General features: G+C 35.5%; 1 protein-coding gene across 2 annotated transcripts in view; it reads left to right on the forward strand.

Annotated features, from left to right (window-relative positions):
- Nucleotides 1-25,173, forward strand: part of LOC136754892 (guanine nucleotide-binding protein G(q) subunit alpha) — a 40,888-nt gene extending 15,715 nt beyond the window's left edge. For both annotated transcript variants that reach the window (XM_066711107.1, XM_066711108.1), the window contains exons 3-7: nucleotides 8,946-9,100; nucleotides 13,746-13,874; nucleotides 14,258-14,387; nucleotides 19,669-19,822; nucleotides 20,613-25,173. In XM_066711107.1, coding sequence (XP_066567204.1) covers nucleotides 8,946-9,100; nucleotides 13,746-13,874; nucleotides 14,258-14,387; nucleotides 19,669-19,822; nucleotides 20,613-20,803 — 759 coding nt within the window. In that variant the 3' untranslated portion in view covers nucleotides 20,804-25,173. The remainder of the gene's footprint in view (nucleotides 1-8,945; nucleotides 9,101-13,745; nucleotides 13,875-14,257; nucleotides 14,388-19,668; nucleotides 19,823-20,612) is intronic.

Below are 25,173 nucleotides of genomic sequence, written 5' to 3' on the forward strand. Positions count from 1 at the left end.
GAGTTTTGTTTCTTTATTTGTGCTGGTGTTTATAGTCTCTGTATATTAAATATTATTTGTCCCCTGGTCAAAAACATTGGGAATTTAGAAACTGAGATGTTTATATGCCTGAGGATGTCTCATCCAGAATCTGTCCATTGCTTGTAGCCTTTGTAGTAAAGAACTCTGTAGGGCATTCACTGATGGTAGATGACTCAGAAAGGGCATGACTTAAAGATCGATGTACAGCTCATGAGACCTTTCAAAGCACAGACGGTGGGGGTGCACTTGAACAGTAGTACTCTTGAGAGGTGTCAGGCAGAGGTCAGAACCACATTGTCAGCCAGGGTTGTAATTGTACTGTCCACTATGTTCTACTAACACACTAGCATTTAGCTGATGAGTGCAAAACAGCAATGCAAGATCCATAATGCTGTAAGTATTTTCAAAAGAAAGGAAAAGTAAACCATTGCACTTTTTCAAATTTTGTTCAGTACAGTAGTTGCTCGAGTCTTATAGAAAAGCCTTAGGCTAGATGTGTTTCGCTCGTACAGAGGTGAAGTGTGTAATCATCACAACCTTTCTTTTGTGGGTTTCCTGTGGGCAACAATGGCACAACCCAGGGGAGATTTGCTTGATTCTTTTTTATTTTTATAGCTTCCTGTCTTTCTGCCTGTGCATTATTAAACCAGGTTTTAAGGTTAAACTTTGTATTTCAGAATGGTCTTTATATGCATAAAGCTTTGAACAGAGGTTTCAACACTGAACTTGAAGGAAATCCTTTATTAAGGAATGTGTTTGTGTATATGTATGAATGCACGTGTATATGTGTGTGTACATCTTTTTTTATTTTATAGCTCCATACTTTGAGTACTTAGTTGTGATGTCTTTCTAAATGGAGAGTTTTTACTATTAAAAATAGATGGACAGTCTAGTTTTGATGTACATTAAGAATACATTAATTTCAACTATTGTTTCCATCTTGCGTTTTAACAATCGCAATGAAACAGAAATGCTGATTTAGGTATTGTATCTGCAGATTTGTTAGGGTTTGCATTTTCAGTTATGGAAACAAGGATGTCTTGCATAAATATCATGCATTTTGTTTTGATAGAGTTCTAAACTGAAGTCTGGGAGGAGGACTACCCTAATCCCAGGTCTGACATCCACATTACCAATACCATAAGTATCTGTCAACAAACACACTTTCCCAGCATCCCTGCAGCAGGTTCTTGGCTCATTCCACCTAGTGGAGGGGTCCAAATGGCATAAGTCTCATAGCCAGGTCATCATTACCTTAGACAAGTGAGTCTATGCCAAAATAAACTCGGTTTACCTTCTAGGTATGTCTATTGTGGTTGTCCGAACTCCTCAAATATAACTTAGTGTTTGGATACCAGTCCCCTCCTTTTTGAGTACAGTAAATCAAAAGCAGTGCATCCCATAATCCCTTTCTTTTACACAGTTGGGTAAAGGCACACAAACTGCAGTGTATTGCATCAGCCCTCCCCCTGTGAATCACATCACTTTATAGAAATGTAAAGGAAACATTGTTTTAAGAACTATTTCAATCAGATGACCTTGGACAGAGGTCAGATACTGGGAATTGAAGAAAACTCTTATGTGATCTAGAAAAATGCTTAAATGGTGCAGAGATTTTTTTTTTTTTTTTGTGCTTTAGACATCCTCTACAACATTTAATCTGAAGATGCATATAAAACACAGCTGAATTTATAACGGTGACTGCACTTACATGGCCACTAATATTCAACTAGTATTCAGAATACTGAATATTCTGAATATATGTATACTGCCATGTAAAATGCATATTCTGCATATGAAGATTCCAGCTCTGATTATTGCTCAGCTCTGAGTGGGATATTCCGTTAGTATTCAGGAGAGCTGGTGAAAGAAGAGCAAGATACTTGTTATCGGATAATGAAATTACGGGTTTGTTTAGGATTTTTAAATTAATTGAAATTACAAAGTAGCTTGATGGAAAAACACAGATGTACTGAACTATTGCAGAAAAAATCTGAAAAGGCCTACACATCTTAAAATGTAAATATTTGAGAAAATAAACAAATGTCTTGTGAAAAATGTAGGCTACAAGAACACCATTACAGGTGAGCTACAAACATACTTTCACAGCTCTCAGGTGTACTGTGAGAACTTGATAACTTAAACTGAATATTTATTGTGCCATGTAAACATGGAATTTCAAGAATTCCAATCCACTTAAACAGAACATTCTGAATATATTGCACAGTCTTATAATCCGAATACATGAAGCTCACAATATTTGTGTCATGTAAATGTACTAAGTAAGGTCTTTTAGTTTATCTCTGTGGCTTTAGTGCTACCTTTTTCTACCACACAGTAAACAACATAATTTAATATATTATTAACACAAAGTTTGGTGTCCTGTTCTTTGTTGCATTGTAGTTGTAGCAAGTACTAAAGAGAATTCAAACCTATTAACGTTATTGCAAGCAAGTTCTATAACAAACCATCCTACAGACTTCTGGGCCATATGGATTTCCTCAGCAGCAGAACTGTGCAAGATCCGGTTAAATGTGAATTGTCTTGCACATTGGTTCTGCAGAGATTACATGGTTATGGTTATGAATATCAGTCAGTGCTGAAGATTATTTTGGTTTTCCTTTTAATGGATTGCAATACTGTGCCCAATGTGGCTGTTCTTGCAGTTGTTCATTTTTGACAATTAATATTTCACCAAATTTATTTCAATGATTTAGGTGTTTATGCTTTAAAGGTACAGGGATGTAATATTTCATTGAAGAATTCAGTGACATCATGAGTTGTGAGCATAATGTGCAGTGTTGGACTGGGTTTACTGGAATATAATAATAGATATGTTTATAATCCACTGACTGGAGTAAAAGGTCAGGAGAAGAAAATGTTGAATCATGAATGAACAAAGTTCATGTTGCATCATTCTGTCCTAGTTACCGTCCGATTTAATAATACAAAAGCAAAACAGTTTCAATCTTCTAATGAACATTTCTATGTCCTCACCCTCTGTGTATATTATATGCATACTTAAACATGCCTCTAGAAATGAATCTTCCTTCATAAGATTTCTTATAATCTTTAACTTAGTAATTGGGAGGCATTTTTACTCCAGGCATTCTGCTTCATATATATTTTTCCCAATTAATTGCAATAAATTCCACAGAATTGAAAGTGTAGATGTGTGCAGGGGACATTTCTGTCAGAGCAAATGGCTTTTAATGTGATCAATTTCAATGAGCTATATTTCTATTCCTTTTAAATATGTAGTGTGTTTTAAGTGCTTCTGAAAATCTGTGGAAACATAGGCCTGGAAGTAGTAATGTATACACTATCCACAGGGTAGATCCAGAAGGAGCAGTCACATTCTGAAATGTTTCAACAGTAATTCACTGGTATCTGTCACAATGGGCATCAGGAAATTACTTCTCCCCTAGAAAATGAAAAGGTCTCTTGCTGTTAATGTGCTGTGATGGAAGTGTAGCCTCTTGATTGCTAAAGTTTTAGAGCCCTTGTCTCTAGGGGGTGCTAGAATGAAAGAAATATGGAATTCACTCCCTGAGCCAACTGTCCTACTCCTTGTTAGAGTTGCTGAAAGAGGATTATAAAAATGTCCTGACTCTCTCTTGACTTCTTCCCCACTCTGTTTGCATGGTTAAATTAACTTGTCTGATGTTTTCTACAATGGATTTCAAAGGCTTATTGCGTGGGGATGAGAGGTGTCTAAGGAAGCTGGTAAACTTTCATAAAATCCAAGGCAAAGCTTAATTAGCTTTAATTGACTTGAGAAGTAATGACACTCAGAAGTGTTTCTTTTATTTCTATAAATGAGAACAAAAGATTATATACCTTCAGGACTTTGTAGCTATCAAACTTTATGTTCTGCTAGTGGCTTTCTGGTCAGTCCACAGATTATATAATTAATTTCATGGCTTGAAGCTATATTCTCATTTGGGAGCATTTCATAATTTACTGAAATGAATTGTCCCTTGTGTGTCATATTGTGTTCATTGTCACATGAGTTGGCCTAATTTTACATTTGAAAATGTGCAGTTACTGGATATTTAAAAAAAGATTAGATTGAATTGCTATTAGAAAATTGTAGCACAGGATACACAGACTTTGAAACGATCTCCGGCCTCCAAGGTTTCCCCCTCGTTTTTAATAATAATAAAAATATATATATATACACTCCTTCTGTGATTATGAAACGATTATAAATTGACAGATGATAGGCCTGTTAGTATTCAAATTGTAAAACAACAACAACAACAAAACTAAAATAAATTCTTGACTGGCATTGAATATTACACCACACAGAATGTACATGAGACAAAAATACTTGAAATATCAATTATAAGATTGATATTGGGTCATCTGAGTACAACTGTACTGTAGCTTTTGTTCTTTACCTGCATGTTACATAACATACTTACAAATGCATGTGGAAGAGATCTATTGTTAGAAAACAAAACATTGTTAATGGCAATTTAAAATTGACTTTCTAAGGGTGATAAAACAAAATAACCAGGAATTACAGTTGCTTATCTATTCATCAATTAGATCTCTTCATAGTTTGAACGCTGGCTCAACCTAGAGAAGTCTAAACATTCAAACTGATGGAAATCAATTGAGTAACAATTAGAGTTTAGCCCCTCCCACCCCCATTTTAATTTAGTTCAATCAACTGAAATCTTTAAATTTCTTTGCAGGCTGAATCAGTATTCAGTAAACTTTTAAAAAGATCAAAAAATGTGTAGCTTAATGAACAACATGTATTAAACAAAATTAGCTTTGACTGACATAACAATATAATAATCAAACATATGGGGAACAATTTGAGTATAAGCCACATCTTACCATGAGGATAGTTTTCAGTTGTCAGTAGTTTGTCCCTTTTGATGTGCCGCAGTCTAATTGTACTGGTATCTAAATTGAAAGCCCAGGTCCATCCACACACCCATCTCTGTCACATTGTCTACGAAAACAATCGTAATCACGTGTGCAGTATGTGAACCTGAACAAGCGTTTAAAAAAAAAAAAAAAAAAATCGAGCAACTGCAAGAAGACACAGCATCTCTTACTGCTGTAATTATGAGGAATAGTACCTGGTAGTAATTCTGATGGGCTCCACCATTCTTTTACATGCAATAAAAATGCCAGATAACATCAACATTTCAGTAGCAGCTCAAGCTCCCTTGCCTTGTTGAGGAGTCAAAATAACATTAAGCAGAACATGCTGCTAGCAGGGCGCAGCTTGTCCTCTTGTATAGAAAACACACAGGCTTGCGAATCATGCCAACATTCCTGGGATTTATTTCGGATTGTTGCAGACCAAGATACAAAAGCTTCAATCAAGGCCAAAGCTGTGCGTTCCTCTCTCAGTACTGCCTACCTCAGTAGGCATTAGTGCATAGTTCACAATAAAAAACAGAAAACACGTTGAAATAACATTGTCTGGAAACCTGGAGGCAATCTTACTGAATCAATTCTCAAATGATAAACAGACTTATTTTCCGAGATTGTTCCTTAATATAATATATATTTAAAGACATTTACATTTTGGGAGAAGAGTAAATTCATTTAGACTGCATAAAACAATCATAATTTCTGAAAGAGCATTTTAAACAATATAGTAATGTGAATGTCATTTCAGAAACATCTTTAATATTGCTTTTTCTGTAAGTACCTAAACCAAAGGGTCATAGGAAGTGACCTTATGACCTCGAGGGCACAAATGAGCATGTAACCAAAACATTTATTATTCTTTTTATTATTATTACAGAATTGTAATGACATTTGGACAACTATATGTTCTAATCTAAACTATTATTGCATCTGCTCTAGAGGTTCTTATGGGGCTTTTGGTATTTTCAGGATGAGCAAGTTTCAATACAATATCTGCTGCAGTTGTTTAAAATTGCCCTCAAGAAGCACATTTTGAGAACTATCGAATTCCATTTGATAATTTATGTATCCTAAACAATTATGCAATGGTAATTAAGATTACATTGAAAGCTTTATACACTCACCTAAAGGATTATTAGGAACACCTGTCAATTTCTCATTAATGCAATTATCTAACCAACCAATCACATGGCAGTTGCTTCAATGCATTTAGGGGTGTGGTCCTGGTCAAGACAATCTCCTGAACTCCAAACTGAATGTCTGAATGGGAAAGAAAGGTGATTTAAGCAATTTTGAGCGTGGCATGGTTGTTGGTGCCAGACGGGCCGGTCTGAGTATTTCACAATCTGCTCAGTTACTGGGATTTTCACGCACAACCATTTCTAGGGTTTACAAAGAATGGTGTGAAAAGGGAAAAACATCCAGTATGCGGCAGTCCTGTGGGCGAAAATGCCTTGTTGATGCTAGAGGTCAGAGGAGAATGGGCCGACTGATTCAAGCTGATAGAAGAGCAACTTTGACTGAAATAACCACTCGTTACAACCGAGGTGTGCAGCAAAGCATTTGTGAAGCCACAACACGTACAACCTTGAGGCGGATGGGCTACAACAGCAGAAGACCCCACCGGGTACCACTCATCTCCACTACAAATAGGAAAAAGAGGCTACAATTTGCACAAGCTCACCAAAATTGGACAGTTGAAGACTGGAAAAGATTTCTGTTGAGACATTCAGATGGTAGAGTCAGAATTTGGCGTAAACAGAATGAGAACATGGATCCATCATGCCTTGTTACCACTGTGCAGACTGGTGGTGGTGGTGTAATGGTGTGGGGGATGTTTTCTTGGCACACTAGGCCCCTTAGTGCCAATTGGGCATCGTTTAAATGCCACGGCCTACCTGAGCATTGTTTCTGACCATGTCCATCCCTTTATGACCACCATGTACCCATCCTCTGATGGCTACTCCCAGCAGGATAATGCACCATGTCACAAAGGTCCAATCATTTCAAATTGGTTTCTTGAACATGACAATGAGTTCACTGTACTAAACTGGCCCCCACAGTCACCAGATCTCAACCCAATAGAGCATCTTTGGGATGTGGTGGAACGGGAGCTTCGTGCCCTGGATGTGCATCCCACAAATCTCCAACAACTGCAAGATGCTATCCTATCATTATGGGCCAACATTTCTAAAGAATGCTTTCAGCACCTTGTTGAATCAATGCCACGTAGAATTAAGGCAGTTCTGAAGGCGAAAGGGGGTCAAACACAGTATTAGTATGGTGTTCCTAATAATCCTTTAGGTGAGTGTATATCCCCTTTGATAAAAATCATGATCTATTATTCAAGTATGGACTTCCATTTGTGGTCCATACTTCAATACAGATAGTGCTATTCTAGTGGTTTCACTCAAGTGTTGGTTGTGATTTTCCTACTTTTATAATTTATAAGGTAGAATTTTGAAATCAGCTATTACAAATCATCATGAATGTTAGAGATTTTATACTACACCCTCCCTAACCCATACTGTGGATTATTAAAAAGCTGAGGTATGACATCTCAGCATGGTTTGTCTGGCAAAGCTGCACATTTAATTTACCAGAAGGGGGCCCAGTGTTTCAACATATGTGAGTGAAACAATAATACAGCAGACTGGAATTTGTATCCAATTCATGAAACGTGTCATACTTGTGCGGGGGTAAAGAATATAACTGTGCATAGTGTAAGGCTATAAAACGAGCTGAGCGGGAATCAAATTTGTTTTCCTACATCGGCAATGCCGCATTCTTGGGTTGATAAAACAAACGATAAACTGATTATTTATAAAATGCACGTTCCCATATAGCCTTGTCTGGAGGCTAATTAAGTTTATGGCAGTGAAAACGATGGTTCATATACTGAAACACATAATGAAAGTGCAGGTACTTCAGTTTCTACATCTCAGACACTGAAAATCTATTCTAGTTAGTTCTGCCTTAACAAGGTTAACAAGGTTATAGGAGTTCTCCATAGTAATCTGATAATACTCCAGTATTTATGATGTCAAGAGGTCTGTATTTTAGATTTGAATGATGTGCACATTTGTAGATTTGTGGAGTCGCACTGCCACATAGAAGCTGAATTTGGTTACTCCCAGTACTGTGTAGCATACTCACAATTTATATTAAAGGAAGAAAACATGCACTTAACAGAATGATTTGGCTTATTTCAATAATGTTTATCAGTATTTAGTGGGTCACCTTTTACCTTCAGTTTATTCACAGATTATGATGTCTATCCATCCTTTGTCTCCCTTAATAGTGAGACAAAGTGTAGTTTTTAAATACATACCATGATTTTCCACAGGGGAATATTAGGTCAGATATAAATGTGAAAGATAGTTGACCCCTTTCATAGAAGTCAATGATCGAGAACTTTAAACATCCTTTTTTGTTTTATATTGGGTCAGTAGGGCCTACTTGTAAAATTAGTTTTTGACTCTCCTTCTGGAGTATGTCACTGGAGACTTGAAAGATAATGAGGTGTCTTGATCTGAGAGAGTCTTGGGAATCCACAAATTAACTTTCTGAAGAATAAGAGTGTTATACATTATTTGTTTCATATTTAGGTAGTACAGAGGTAGAGAGACCTCTACTGGATTGGTAGTTCTAGCTTATCATATATGAAAGACACCCTTTCGTCCTGATTGTTGTCCTAAGCCAACATTTGTCTGATTATTTTATTACATTTGATTTGCCCTGTTACTCGTAGGTATGAATAACCTAGCGGGAAATTCTAAGATCATTTTGGAAACTCTATAGTAAGAACTTCAATGATCTCATGAAGGAGGCCACGCTATGTTTTTCCCTTTTCATATCAGAATGCAGAGTGCAGATACATAGAATACATTACTTCTGTACTAACGGACTTAATGGAAAAAAGTGAAAAGAAGTGTAGGGGAGTGATTTTTATAATTTGTGAATTGTGTTTTTAAAAAAATGTATGTGGGCTACATGTAAATATTTTCCCATTCTTTCTCTTTCAGGGCAATGCACACATAGTCCGTGAAGTTGATGTTGAGAAGGTTAGCATGTTCAACAATCCCTATGTAGATGCCATTAAGAGCCTGTGGAATGACCCAGGTATCCAGGAGTGTTATGACAGACGGAGAGAATACCAACTTTCGGATTCAACCAAATAGTAAGTTATCTTTTTGGTAATTACTAATTTTCATAATAAAATAAACCCACACACTATTTAGGTAATAGTTTGCTATTCAAATCTGATTCCATGTCTTCAGGCACATGGCACTTGACCTTACATTCTTTAAACGGAATGATTTCGACATGTAAATCTCAAATCCTTGTCAGTGTCACACCATTAAAAAATAGATAGTTATGCATTTTGAAGGGTGTATTCAAAAGTCTATAGTCTGAATGATCAATAATATATTTCATATTGTATGTAATCTCTGGGTAATGTTTACATGTGTTTTGTATTAAAACAATAATAATAAACTAACTCAATCTCATGGTTTTAAAGTTTTGTTTTTCCCAGAGATTTCTAAGGAAATATGCAAATCAAATGCTCTACTTGAAATATGCAAAGGCCATCTATTTCACACTGGTTCATGGAAGGTGTGTGTCTGTTCATCAAGCCAAAGAATTTGCTTTCCCCCCCACCTTGCAAAGTTATGCTCTTTCTCCATTTAAACTGGGGGATATATCTACATTCATTAAATAATTTTAAACTTGCTCAGAGTAGTATTGTTTGTTAAGCTAGCTTGTTTTATAGCTGTGGGTAGTACATTTTCTTGATTCATCTACTCCTCAAGAGTATCTCTGTAGAAGTTAAATGGGAACTTTTGTCCTTCATGTTTTGTAGGTTTATTACCAACCAATGGTTCAATCTTTAAAAAAAAAAAAAGATTAATGGTGGAATTGTTAGCTGGATTAAGTGTTAATCAAATCAGGCAAAGAATTTTCCTTAACATCATTTGCTTGCAGTACAGATTTGCCTTTTCTGACCTTGTCAAAGCATGCAACATTAAGGCAACAAATCTTTAAACTGTTGACTGTAGTACATTTCTAGAACTATCATCCATTCGTAAGCTTTGACATTTTATTTTAACGTTGTGTGCTACTCTTGATAACTAATATAAAACATCTAACATGACATTTACACTCCTGTTTTCTTTACAGGGAACTTACTGCTGACATTGTGTTGCAGTATTTTTCAGTTAGTTACTACACTTGGCCTAAACTGTTGTGCCATACAAAACACTGAATATAATGTACTGCTGCTGGCCAGAGGTGTCTGAGCAAATTTGTGGATTGTTTTTTTATTTTTTATTTTTTTTTCTCCCCCTTAAATTATGTAAATGCTACAAATGGGAAGACCTATTTTATCATTTTGTTTCAGGTTTTTAAAACATTTAATACAAATATGAGGTCAGATACATCTCAGAAATAAAAGCCCATGCAAAACTCGTGTGGAGTATGTCAAGCACTGAGTATAGTAAATCTGGAAGTAGATACAACACTGTCAAATAAATTTGCAGTTCAGAAAAAACTCTGATCTGCAAAGCTTAAGTACAGCTCAATATATATATATATATATATATATATATATATATATATATATATATATATATACACACACGTAGTTATTTACAGTATGGAAGTGCTATTTTGCTAGTTCTACTTTGTCCTTCCATATTTTTTTGGTACAATTTATTGATTTACAGTATCACCTCCTACTGTTCTATACTACTGCTGCAGTTCTTGTGTTGATGCATGGTATTAGATTTACTGCAGCTTATTCTGCACATGTAAGTACAGTCACGCTGTCATTTGTAATGCAGGTGATTAATCAATTTTATGTAAACATTTTGTTTGCTTACAGCCTGTGGTATACCTTGCACCTGTCTGAAGGAAAATAGTGTAACCATACTCATTATGTCTCTTTTTAGTGATAAATCCCACTAACCAGACTTTTTCAGTTGCTGAAGGCCAGACTGTTTTTTCAGCAGCAATGTTGTCTGTGGTTTTAGTTTTACAGTATTCCTTTGGAAATTGGTATTTCTGCCTCTAGATGGCAGTGGAGTACGTCAACTTTGTAAACCTTTTTTTCAAGCTGCCTCCAGTTGCAGAATCAAATAATGGTTACAGAGAAGACTGAATCCTTATACTGTTTAATTTCCATTGTCTTCAAGGCTGTCAAGGCAGACCAACATCTGATAATGTGTAACAATTTATTTCTTGAAGTCTGATCTCATCACCAAGAATCCTAGTTTTCTGTGATGCATATTTTTTATTTATTTTATTAGATAGTTTTTCTGCACTAAATATAGCGTTCAAATGAAGTATTACTTAACAGAATATACACCATATATTGGCACTATTATACACTTTTATACAAATATTAACTATTTTAATCAATGTTGGATCCCATAGAGAGCCATCAGCCTAATTCCCCCCCCCCCCCCCAAAAAAAAAAGTAATACAGGCTACATCATTTTAATATCATTTTAACTGCAAACCGTATTCACTATTCTCTTTAAGAAAGGTGATGTTTTATGTACAGCCAGAAATGAAATTGAAAATTGCATAACAGTTTATAGTTTATCCTAACTTTAGTTTTCGTTAACCTTTTGGATGCTATTGAAGTAGAGACACAGCATTCCAGACACATTTTCATTTTCGACGTTGAGCACAGAAAATAACCCCAGGTTTATTAGTTTTAAGTATTAAGGAACTGATCACAAGTGGACGATGTTGCAAACAGTGCATAAAGTACACCCAGTGGTAAGATAAACATTCAAAATACATTAATTGGCATAGTTCACAGATTTAAACTGACAATTCTGTGTTTTTCCATGTTTCCACAGCAAATAGATTTCTAGGAATCTTGCTTATCACTCCTAGTGTGTAAAAGCCAGTATAAATTTGATGTATATTCAGTTAATTATCATATAAAAGTCATTACACTTGGTCTAAGCATGATAATTGGAGAGTAGGTTTTATGAAAGGAAATTATGATTCTTGACTTGCACTAAATAGCTTATTTTTTTTATGTATATCATGTAATGAAATGTAGCAGTCTTTATCAAATGGTTGTAATCTTCAAACTCCACTGCATTTTAAATAAGATAACCAGACACAAGACACTTGTTTCTTTTACACTTCCTTGTATTAAATGAACACACAGACATCTGTATCTGTGTGGCCCGTCACTGTTTATGTATAGACCCAGATCTTTCTTGTTCATAGAATGGGAAAAAATGCATTGTTTAATGTAAGAGACCTCTCTCTCTCACGCTTATTTCTGACCTACATTTTTGGAGATGCTGGGACACTAAAGCTTATTTAAATAAACTGATTTTGTATACTTTCATTTTTTTTTCTTTCTCCAATGCAATTAATTTAACTCTGAAAAAAAAAAAACTTAAGACTCGGAACCACAAGCAAATAGGTTTTTCCAAGATAGGTTGGCCTGCAGTACATTGATCTGTGTTTTACATGATACAGATTTGGGCTATTTGTTTACCAAATACTATAATTTAGTTTGTTCTGAATTGGTATTTTAATGGGTTGTCAACAGGCCTTGTTTTCATAGTAAAAAATAAAAGAATATACTTCTTAACATACCTTGTTCATGTGTCTTTCTGTCCTTTCTTATGGATACAGGTTTTCATTTAATACTACTGCATCATGTATAATCCCATATGAAGTTGCCTGGTTCCTTAACACAAAATATTGTATTTAGATTAAAAAAATATACATTTTATACCAGATTCATAAGTAGTAATGTTACCTTTGGTATACAATATAATGATCCTCAGAAACTCTGGAGTATGAAACAATGAAACCCTTGTAGAAAAATATTGTATGCCACATTCACGGTTGGCATCAGGGGAAATGGATGTCATTCTGCTGTGCACCACGAGCCCTGTACAGGAACATGCCATGCTTTGCTATTGAAACCTTGCTCCCCCTCCTCGATTCCTGTGCAGATTATCACTCGCATATTCTGGGAATATTTGATTTATGTGTTATGACCCGATTTTGTATTATCATCTGCTAATTGAGGAACTTCATGTGAAAAGGCAAGAGCAAGGGCGCTTGTGTTTTAATATGACTTGGAGGTAATAAAAGTCCTAAGGTTCTAACATCCTTTCTTATTCCGCAGCTACCTTAGCAATACTGACCGTATTGCAGTGCCAGGTTATCTGCTAAGCCAGCAAGATGTGCTTCGAGTTTGAATGGCCACTACTGGCACTGGCATCATTGAGTAGCCATTTGATCTGGAGAATATTCTGTTCAGGTACTGATTGTGGCCTGTAGTACATTTACTAGTCACAAGGGTTGTACACTCCCAGAATCCTCCAATCTAAAATTTCCTGGCCTTACATTAAATCATTATCCGTTTTATATGGAAATGTGGGCTTTTTAAAATAACAAATTACCGTGTTGACTAACAGATGTCTAATGAAAACTAGTCTCATAGTGGCTTATGTTTTAAGAATATATATTGTTGGAGTTTACAAACTAAGGAAATTCTTGAGACACTCACCTAGTCACTGGGAAACCATGGTTGGCCCAGTCTGGCTATAAACAGGGAATTCAGTGCACCATCGTTGGGCCTCTCCCAGTGCTTCATCGATGAGGAGGATCCTTGTCTGCCATGACAGAGAGTGATGGGCCCGTTTCCCTCCTTCCCTCCTTCCCTCCTTCCCTCCCCTATAACCTGTTCTATCACCCTGCCTCTGTTCCTTCCTCCCTTGCTTTCCCTCAATGGGATCATCGTGTCATCGTGTTGCATTCCTGTTTCTCCCTGTCTATAGCTATCTAAATGATCTGGACCGTATAGCAGAACCTGCCTATCTGCCCACCCAACAAGATGTGCTTAGGGTCCGAGTCCCAACCACAGGGATCATTGAGTACCCTTTCGACTTACAAAGCGTCATTTTCAGGTAGACGGTCTGTTTCAAAAACTTGGTTTAATTTTTACAGTGTTCTGGAATTTAAATGTAGGTCAGATCATGGACCTGATTGACAAATAGACCCTGAACTCTACTACTGAAGTTATTTAATTATTGCATGTTTCAATACAGAAGTGTGTACTTCAGGCAGATTTTGTTTCCCCTTTAAAGCATTAGCATGTCTGACTAAATAATTAACTGCATGCAACTGTGCCTTGCATGGACTATTTTCACTGTGTTGATATGGTTATAAACTGTTGATTTATAAAGAGATGTTGCATTCAGAACATTGACTGCTTTGCTGTGTTCACTGGAGAATCCTAGATGTTGCTTTTGTGTAGCATAACCAATTAACACTGTCTGCATGTTTGCAGGATGGTGGACGTAGGTGGGCAGCGATCCGAAAGGAGAAAATGGATACACTGCTTTGAAAATGTGACCTCCATCATGTTTCTGGTGGCCCTCAGTGAATACGATCAAGTGCTTGTTGAATCTGACAACGAGGTGAGTGGGGATGAACACAGGATTCATGTTTCTGTGTTTTGTACAATGCAATCATGAAAGTGAAATGAACCCTTTAAATATTTTGTTCAGCTTATTCTGTGGGCTTATGTTCAGACGGGAATATCAGAAACCAAGAATTATGAATTATTACATCCAATGCCAATAGTGCAGACTACAGGCACCTTACATTCAAATATTTGAATTATTTTGCATTCGTGCATTTATTTGCTTGTTCGAAAAAAATAAAATAATAATAATACATATATATAACTTGTATCTTGGTATAACTGGAGAAAAACGGTTACATTTTCTACACATGAAATATGTTTCATTTGTGTGTGTGTGTAGTGTCTCTCTCTGATATGCAATAATTATGGTCAATTTGTTTTACCACCATTTAGTGAATGAAACCCTAAGTGGCATCTTTCCTTGTTCTGTTTGATATATATTACTCTTCTCTAATTTACTTAAAGCCCTGTGGTATTTTTATTATGGAATGTTTATGTGGATAAAATCTAAATGTAAAGGCAACTGTGATATAATTTGTTGCTTTAAATGTACACATATGCATATACTGTAGCACATTTCAGGGGTACAATTTCAACATTTCACCTCTGTATACATGTATACAGCCTTATGATCTGGTCTTACATTCTCTTATTTCAGAAAATTCAAAAGTGCATATCTGCCATACACAATTTCAGACATAAGATTTCTCACAAGGTGTTATTTTGAAAGAATAATTTTGGATCATAAGTGCTGTTCATGTGTAGTGTGACTGAAGGTGACTGTCTCCATACTGAGTGAGAAGGCATTGGTTTGTTTTCGGTGGCTGGCAATGGGTTTATACAGCTGTTTCTGACTTCCATTGATGTCCATTCGCTTGTACCTACACTTATGGGATGCTGCCAAATCCAGATGTATTCTTCTGCCAGACACATTTGCACACACACTGTTTTACAAAAGAGACTCTAAACCATTATCTAATATATTTTTATTGTTTTCTTTTTCCTACAACATGTGTGAAATGCACAAATTTAAACTGGCACCAAAGCACACCAAACGGGGAGAGGGGGGATGCTAGTGCAGGTGGATTGTTGGCCGATTGGGGGGGGGGGGGGGTATTCGTAATCGACCGGTGTGGGGGGCAGAGCATGTGCATTGTCTTATTACTAAAGTACATCTTAAATATAATATAATGGCAATTTGCAGTTCCTTCTATATTCTGCATCCAGCGTGGCACTATTATTCAAAACCTTAGACAGATGAAACACTCTTCCCACTTACAATTTACATTCTCAGTAATTCAGCAAATACTTTGGTGGAGATATTTCCATGCTGGCCATAATACCATATACTAGGATACCATACCACAGCATGGGATATGCAGAGACTCATTAACAGCAACAGAATATTATGTTTTTTGAGACCTCCCAGTATTCAGATCTTGAAACATTTTACCATTTGGGTTAATTATCTTTCTGTAATATAATATAATCAGAAACTGCATGACTTGCAAAACTCTTCTTCACACCATCATTTTATGATTGTTTGAGTTTTAAATCTTGTATTCCTTTCTTTTTGAACATCATAGCATGTATTACAATACACACATTAAAATGTTTTATCAACCGCCTTCCCACACAAGCCACTTATTTTGCTGTTGGTTTGGAATACAGCACACATGGGTTCCCTTATCTCCTTTGGCTCAGAAAAGCATTTTATCCACAATATACAGAAGACACAAGTGTTTTACTTAATATGCATTTAATTTGGGAGATATGCATATGTGCGTGTGTATCATTTGCATCCTGTAGTACTTTATTTTACACTGTAGAAGTGCAACATGTATGTTGAAATGTTTGACGCACTACTAGTCATTCCAAAGTACTACTTCTCTTTTTGTTTCGATTTATAAAAATGTTTGCAATGTGGAAAAACTGTTAGCTGTGAAAGGTTACAGTGCTAAGTAAGGCAGCTGAACTATTTCAGACTCATCAGTGCATCTGTATTGCTTTAGGGTGGAATTTTGAAAAGACCAGAATTTATCAAACTTGGAGGCACCACAACCAAAAACCAATAAATCCTTGACACTCAGGGCTATCGGGATTTAATGACAACCTTAACCATCCATCAGAATGGACGGTGTTGATTTTCTTGCTCTGAGATTTTCTTTACATTCTGATGAGGTTGCAAATAGATTTACAACACTTTGAGAATGAAGTAGAGTTTATGGTAAGCTCTTGTAAAATAAACCTCCTTAAAAGGATGACCGAGTACTCTTCTCGTTGAGTTTCCACTGCTTCTTAACATGCTTTGTATTACTCATTGTAGGAGTTAAATGAATTGCCCAGGGAGAGGGAAGGAAATAATTAAGGCTGCTCAATTCTGGGAAGAAAGCGCTTTTATCTGACATCAGTTGACCCAGTGAGGCTGAGAGGTTGTATACTGGGGAAGTAAACTCTGTAGACGTTTATGTCACTAAGGAATAGTTTGGACAAAAGCCTACAACCAGTGTAATTGATGTTGAATAATCACAGAGCTCTTGGATTCTAGTAGAATTGATCTGCAGTTTCTGGGGGGTCTTTTTTGACCTGTCCCACCCAGGCCACATCCCTGCATAATGCTTTAAAATATAGATGTCTAATCCAGTTGGTTAAAATCAAACTTTTCAGTTTGCCAAAAAAAGCTAATTAAAGAACTTATGCATATATAGTCCATAAACAGTAATTTTGATTTAGCCAGTGATAACAGCAGGAGCTACTGTTAGTGAATCATCATATGTCTTATAACCATAGATCTGTATATGCTTTACTTTTGATAGTTTCACAGAGACCAATAAGTAAAGTTAAGCATTCAGTATTGTCACTAAATATAAAATTATTAAAAAATAAATCTAAAAAGCATGCGGGGAACATCCACTTAACAATAGACCCTGATCTCTGCTTTGCTAAACGTTATGTACTCTGCCATAGTATTTACATTATGGTAAAGGCTCTGCATAATTCAAGGGAATGTGCATATGTTTATGAAACTTTCAAAAATTATTTCCTGCTTTTCTGGATATATATAACTTTTGACCACTGACCAATTCAGCGGTTATTGCATTTTTTAATTATTTTCCGCTACTGAACGATACACTTCATTCCCTGTTCTTTTTGTTTTTGTCTAGATCAGAACAAAAGTAATACAAATTACATTTAAACAATGTGAACCATTTTGTGATCTAACCAGAAAGACCTGGCAGTTCCTGTCACATAAGGAAGAGCTTGCAATGCGCTATAAGGCCACATCCTATCTAGTCCGGTTTGTATGGCTTCAAGACTGCTGTCTCTGCTCTAATGGTGATGGTTAGTCTTTCCTTTATTTGTAGGAGTAGCTTTGTTTGAGGATGATGCATATAATGTCTGTCTTTCAAGGGTGTTCAAGGGATTTTAGAGGTGTACGATGTTGTGTAGTGGGTCAGGGATGAAGGTAGCTTAGGCTCTCGTCATATTTCTAGTCTGCTGCTTCCTTGTTTTTCCTGGAACAGACAAAAAGGCCAGTTTGCATAAGCTCATCATTCCTGTTACACACTGCACAGAGACCGCAGTTAGAAGCCTGCAATGTTGGATACACAAATGGACGATACGGTATCACCATCAGAGATGGAACATTGTGTTAATGCAATGCAGATTTATCTATGGTTTGTGTAAAAATAAAGATTCAGTAATTTTGGACTGAAACTTGTAAATTGACATTCTGTGTAAACAGCGAGATGTATCATACTGAAATAGTGTTTTATGTCCTCCTTTAATACCTTTTTTAATGAAGGACGAAGTTTGCTACATGTTGCTACCAATCACAAGTCATGACTGGGAAATTTCCAAATGTTTCCAACTACAGAATTTGTCAATGAAAAGTTTTTATTTATGGATACATATGAAAGTAGCAATGGTCTTAATGTAACATTTATTATTTTGTGACGTGGCAAATTAGGGTTACATTTAGGTCTGACCTAGGGTTAGAGTCCCCAGTGAACTCAGGCTGTTCAGATTAGGAGTTGATGGAGTCGTGTGTGACTCATTTGTATGGGTCTAGATTGACAATTTGGTTTTGGCTAGGGTTAGGGTTCAAGCTGCTGTTTGGCCTTAAAATGAGGCAGGTAACCTATGGTTGTAATTCAATTATTTACTTTGAAAAATCTCTTCACTGCAAGCAGATTCACAGTTCAGCATAATGATTCAGAATTTTGTATTTAGCTGATCTACTGTCGTGTTCGGCAATTCCGCATCTAAGGAATACATCAGACTTTAAACATTTAAGCATTCTTTACCATGTTTTTAAGTCAGACCGAAGCCTGGAGACAGTTCAGTACAGTTCAATAAATATCAAGCTGTTAGTTTTTATAGGATTTATAAAGTATAAATGTAAAGTGAAGAGTATGTTCTCGATATGCTATTGCTAATCTGCTAAGAAAAAGGGCAGTTATTTTGGAGCCTTAATATAATTTAAAATTGTGATCTGTTCATTGGCAAAAACTGTGGTATAGCCTATCAAGTGTATGTGAAATGTAGGGTCAAGACAACAAGAAACTCTTAGTCCCTCATTTGTATCTATGCAGTGTGGTTTTTATACGATTAATCTTTGAACATGGTGATGGTCACATTTTAAAGGTGTTTATAGTGGAAATGGTTACTCAGAAACCTGAAATATAAGGAAGCAGCATAAACAATTTAGAGGCATTTTCAATGTAGAGGAAAATGTTAAGAAGGATGTATGCACATTTTGTCCAGATGTCTTTGCCTGACCAGCGAGTGTTCTGTGCAGTTAAACTGATTTTGATGTACATGCCCAGTGGTACCTTGGAAAGCCCCATCCTGATTCTATCACATCATATGTAGTGCAACAATTCACAGCTGCTCTTCTGTTCATCCACTAATGATAACCTGATTCAGGATAAGCATATCTCATTTTGCTCATTTTAGTATCTAGATTTTGCCTTTCGTTGACTTTAAAGGGTTGTGGTGCCATAGGTGATGTATGTAAAGAGCGTCTTATCTTCAACCTATTAATGAGTTGGTTGAAACCGGAAGAACACTTTCAAGCAAACTAATCCCATTTCAGGCCTTAGGTAAATATCTCCAAATAAAAAATAAAAATAACCATTTTGGCAGTTTTAAATTAAACCCGACATCTTAGCTTACCCTTTCAAATAATTCAAAATACAAACCCCCCACAACATGTTGTAAATTTACAGTGTGTTTATTGTGCAACTTGTCTTTTTTTCTTTTTGTAATAGAATCGAATGGAAGAGAGTAAAGCACTTTTTAGGACAATAATAACATATCCCTGGTTCCAGAATTCATCAGTCATTCTATTTTTAAACAAGAAGGACCTTCTAGAAGAGAAGATTATGTATTCTCATCTTGTTGATTACTTTCCTGAATATGATGGTAAGTAAACTTTGTTGGGATTTGTATTTATTTAATTTTATAGATAATGTTTACCAAACAAACTGTTGTAGGGGTAATGTTGCGAACCTTAAAACAAGGTTTGAAAGTTGAGTGTTTTATAGCATTCCAGGTTTTCAGTCAGTAAATTAGGAAATTGGTAAATAAAGGCAGGGCAGTTAATGTTAAGCAGTGTCATGAACAAAATGATGGGAATTAAGTATTTTACTGAAAATGAAGAATGAGCACAAACTTTTTTAAGAAAGTGCAAAACATTACATTTTGCATGACATCATTCCTTGTATTAAAGGTTTTATAAGTTATGTTAAAATGTGTGTTTTTGTGCAGTTTGTGAAGCTCTGTTTTGGATGATTTATAATTATAATGCAAATATTTGGCTTTTAGTTTAGATTCTGAAAACAGTCTTCTGCTGAAAATGATAATTTACTGAGGGTAACCGGGAGAACACCAGTTAAACATACTACCATTTTCTTGTTTTTATTTATTGTGCTCCCTTTTGAGTCATACTGAGTCTCACTGAGATTTACACTGTAATGTTGGCCACCCGTGCTGAAAGTAATTTTACTTAAATTAAGCTACATCATTATAATTTACTGTTTTTTATGGGGGGGGGGAGGTTATTTTTGCTTTATGCTATGGGCTGTTGTCACTATAGAGGGTTTTTAACTAACTGATACAATCCAGTTTGCAGCCTTGAAGACCTGTGAATAATGACTTCACATTAAGTGTTTTGTTTTCTTTAATCATAATCATATATTGTCGTATATTTCAGGTCCACAGCGTGATGCCCAAGCAGCAAGGGAGTTCATTTTGAAAATGTTCGTGGACCTGAATCCTGACAGTGACAAAATTATCTACTCTCACTTCACCTGTGCCACAGACACAGAGAATATCCGCTTTGTCTTTGCTGCTGTCAAGGACACTATCCTACAGTTGAACCTGAAGGAGTACAATCTGGTCTAGAGGCTCCGCCTAGATTGGGTGATGGAAGAGAATATGAAAGTGACTGTATTATCTGTGAAAAACAACAAATAATTGCATAATACTAATTTATTGCCATCCTGGACTCTGTGTGTGCAGAGTTTATAGTAAATATTATGATTTTATTTAAATTGAAAAATAATTGGGGGTTGGAATATGCTGTTGAACACTTTGCAGCACAATTCCTAATTTCTAGGCAAAAACGTGAACTTTTTTTCTCCCCCCTCAAATCTCATTTGTGCACTCAAAAGGGTAGGGGTAAATTTTGATTCAGAAGCAGATTAAAATTAGATTAAGCCATCTGTCTTCTGATTTATGTACTTTTTAGTGAAGGATGAGAATTATTGATACTGTGATTTTTAAATTATTGATATGTATAAATTATTACATCCAGTTAGGTACTACATATCTTCATCTTGGACTGCAAAGGAAAACAAAGACAGTTAGCCACTCATTCATAAAAAGGTAGATGCGTGCGTATAAAATGTATAAGTAATATGACGTGGTTATCCTGAAACACAGACATAGGCAAAGGTAGTTCTTATTAACAAAACTTTTATGGAATTTACATTTTGATTACACTGTGCCACACTTGCTTTCTAGGATCATTTTTTATTGCAGATGCCAAACAAAAAATGCCATAAACACTACATCTTTCCCAGACTGCTGAAAGCTTTCTGGAAGCCGCAATTTTGTGCTTCTAGATTAGCTTTTTTGTTTTATTAGTACAGTTTTACATTTCCATGAATGTTGATTCCCCATTCTTTTCTAATCTGTTTTATTTCTTGAAATACCAAAACCACTGATTGGAAACTGACTTGATAGACCCTGAATGCCAAGCCTGAAGCCTGTGTAAAACTTTGTGGCATCCCCTCATAGGGTTTGTTTAGAAAGTGTTGTATAGTTAATGCCAAATAAAGCAAATTGATAAATATGTAATATTTGAGTGCTCTCTGCACATTGTGTAATATTTTCAGATTCCAAGCAATCCTATAGAACACTTTGATGTCTGTGCGTGGTTGGTCGTATTATGTTGACATCTTTTAATATAGGATTTAAGATATTTATGCAAATCTACTCGCAGAAAATAAAGATTGTTTAATGGAGCAGCTGCTGTTTGGCACTGCCTAAGTGAAGTACACATTTTTTTCAACTTAAACATGTTGGAGTAGATGAGTTTTTTTAATGGCTGTTTTTTTCTTACTTGTTAGAAGTAATGAAAATGTAGAATTTGGTGGGGGGTTTTTTGTTGTTTTTTTAGGTGAGTCGAGCAGAGGACCTCGTTAAACCTTTAGACTGAAGCTGTTTCTTGGCTATGAGCTGATTTCTTTCGGAAACTGCTTTTAAGAAGACATTGATTTAATTTTTACTTCTTGATCCAGTTGGAACTGCATCTGAGCTTATAAATGTTTTGTTTTCAGAAGAGAAAATAAGTTTGTTTTTTTTATGTACCAAAGTTAGTGGTCATCTCTAATTTGGCTTTCATTATCCTTCCCCCATTTCAATCCTCTTTTGTTTTTTTGGTTATACCCTTAACATACGCCTGTAATTTAAATTGTATTGAACCTGGTTGTAGGTATAGTGCAATTACGAATGCTATAATCATTGTACATACATCTCTCTCTCTCTCTCTCTCTCTCTATATATATATATATATATATATATATATATATATATATATATGGCAGCATCCATATTGGCTTTGTAATCATTAATTTTGGCAGATTGAATGTGCTGTATTGAAAATATGTATCAATGTAATTGTATTGTACGTCTTCTAGCTAAATCACATTATGAATAATGTTATTTACTTTAAGAGAGGAGAATGTACATTTTTGCGAGTTCATGTCTCAACTAGGATCATTAGTATTATTTTTTCGCACTTTGATTTTCAAATTTTGCTATCATACAGAGCAGTATACGAGTAATTACAGTAGATGTTAGACATTTCATAAACTTAAATTTGTATTTAAAATTTCCCAATTTAAAATACGGGGACCTGTCTAGACCAGAAACTGGTTCCACAAATAGAGCACTTGCCATTTTAATGGTTTCTTCCAGAGTAAACCCTGAACATGTACAATACTTCGGTTATGTTGCAGTAAATGAAGGCAATCTGGTTCTGAATTCAGAGCAATACATTAAATGTGAGGACACGTGTGTGCATTTATATACAGTATTGTAGTATGTCCTTCCTGATTCTGAGTATCACTTTGCTAATGAAATCGCTATGTGCACGGAATTGGTGCCTATAAATGAGATCATCTCTGTATCAAAAAATAAAATAAAGATTTCATCTGCTTCACCTAACTGGGTGAACTTCTTAAATCAATGACGAGTCAGTACAAACATGAACTGCCTGTAATGTTATGGGAGGACTTCGTCACCACTTTTATACCTGAATTATGCTACGAACATTTACAGGATTTGTTTCAGTAGCTCATTTTCAGAATGTATTCCTTTTCATTAAACTTTATATTTATTATAATTATTGTACATATTGCCTTATAGAATTAGTTGTGCCTGAAAAACTGAAGGTTAAATAATCCTCCTCACTTAAAACACCCTTTATATTGAATGTTGCTATTAAACTGTACAATTACATTTGTTTCCTAAATATTGCGGTGGGGAAAAAATCCAAACCAAATGGCAGTTTGGAAAGATGAAGAGAAAGAAAGTAATATTAATAATGTAGCGTTTTAACTTTGAAAATGAAAATGTCTGTGTGGATAGCCCTATTTTCTTTTCTTTGTTTTATACATGGGTTACACACATCAGGGAGTAACAGTTATACAACCAATTCCTTACTTCTGTGTGAAAAATAATATTTTGTTAGACTGAAATTCATAAGTAAGTTGATTTGTATTCTGAAGTAATGTGTAGCTGTTGTGTAAAATGTAACTCTTCTGAAGCAATTACATATTCTGATTGGAGCTCCACTCTATACAGTGCACTGAGGAATGTTAAAGGTGCATGCTTAAGGATTTTTAAAACCAGTCCAAAAGCCCCTTATACAATCTATTACCTTTTCCCCCATTCCTGCATTTCACTAGTAAGTTTATTGAAGGACACTTTGCCACACAATGTACTTTTTAAAAGTCTTTTTACTTTAGTGTGCTTCTCCATTTACATTTTCTGGTCTGATAGTATTATGTAATAGAAGTGTAAGCAACGGATAACGTGCAGGTGTATTGCTGTGAGTATAACACTGTTTGACCTTTTAAATATATATTTCATATAGTTTATAGAAGTTACTTCAGTGAAATATTTTGGTAAATCTAAAGTAAGTACTTTTAAAAAGAGGTAAGAATTAAGTTTACAGACAACGTGGCCTAAAAATTACAGGTTAGTACTCAATTGCATACAAAAGATTGCAATGCATAAAACTTGATACTAGAATAGACTTTTTGCCATATTTGTATTAAGCAAGATGAATGGTTGCCACCTACTTGTTCTGCAAATGTAAAATCTGATTGAGCTCTTAAAGTGAGAACCTGTAGGCTTGTAATAGCCTACAAAATAAATGTTTATTTTCATCACTGCTCTGTCGATCAGTCTATGATGAATTTCACCATGTTGGCACTGGGACCAGAAATGATAAGAAAAGTATAAACTTGAACGAAAAATGCTTGCTTGACATTCACGGTTTTGAATGTGGAACTGTAAGTACCACTTTAAGCATGGTTCCTATGCATTCAAGACAACACTACAGTAGTATTTTTGGGGGGGGGAAAGTGACCAAATGCTGCAACTGAAGAATCATGACTGTTTATTTTTTATTTTTTTGGTAATGCCTTAAGCAGCGTTTAAGCAGCAAACCTTCTTTGCCACATAGAAACATGTATGTTGAATGTATATATATAAACACAGATAGTGTGCCACTCTGCCTCATACATGATGCGAATAGTTAACAAAAGGTTATGCAAGACATGAACCAGTGGCTATATCCTGTTTCTGTTTGTCATATCCTATATGCCAATGTGGTGGAATTCCTAACTAGACCTGCATATGTATTTGTATTTGTATTATTTGTTTGAAAGATGAAAATTTAAATAAGAGTAACATGCAGTATTTCAGATGAGAAAAAAGGGTTTTACAACTGTTCAAATGCATGTATTGTCTGTTGTTTTGGGGAAGGGAAATCATTTTGGGAAAAAAAACAAAAAACTACTACGATTGTGGTATAAACTGCCCCAAAATGGTATTGCTGGTTAAAAATATAGTAATTTTTGGCCATAAGTTTGTACTACTTTGCATTCCTTGAATTGTGCTTCTCTCAAAGTATTACTGCTTGTCTTTCTTCTTAAAATGCTTTCTAAACATTATGGAATAAATTATTCCCATTTATAAGA

This window comes from Amia ocellicauda, chromosome 8 (assembly GCF_036373705.1).
Source record: "Amia ocellicauda isolate fAmiCal2 chromosome 8, fAmiCal2.hap1, whole genome shotgun sequence".
Lineage (NCBI taxonomy): Eukaryota > Metazoa > Chordata > Actinopteri > Amiiformes > Amiidae > Amia > Amia ocellicauda.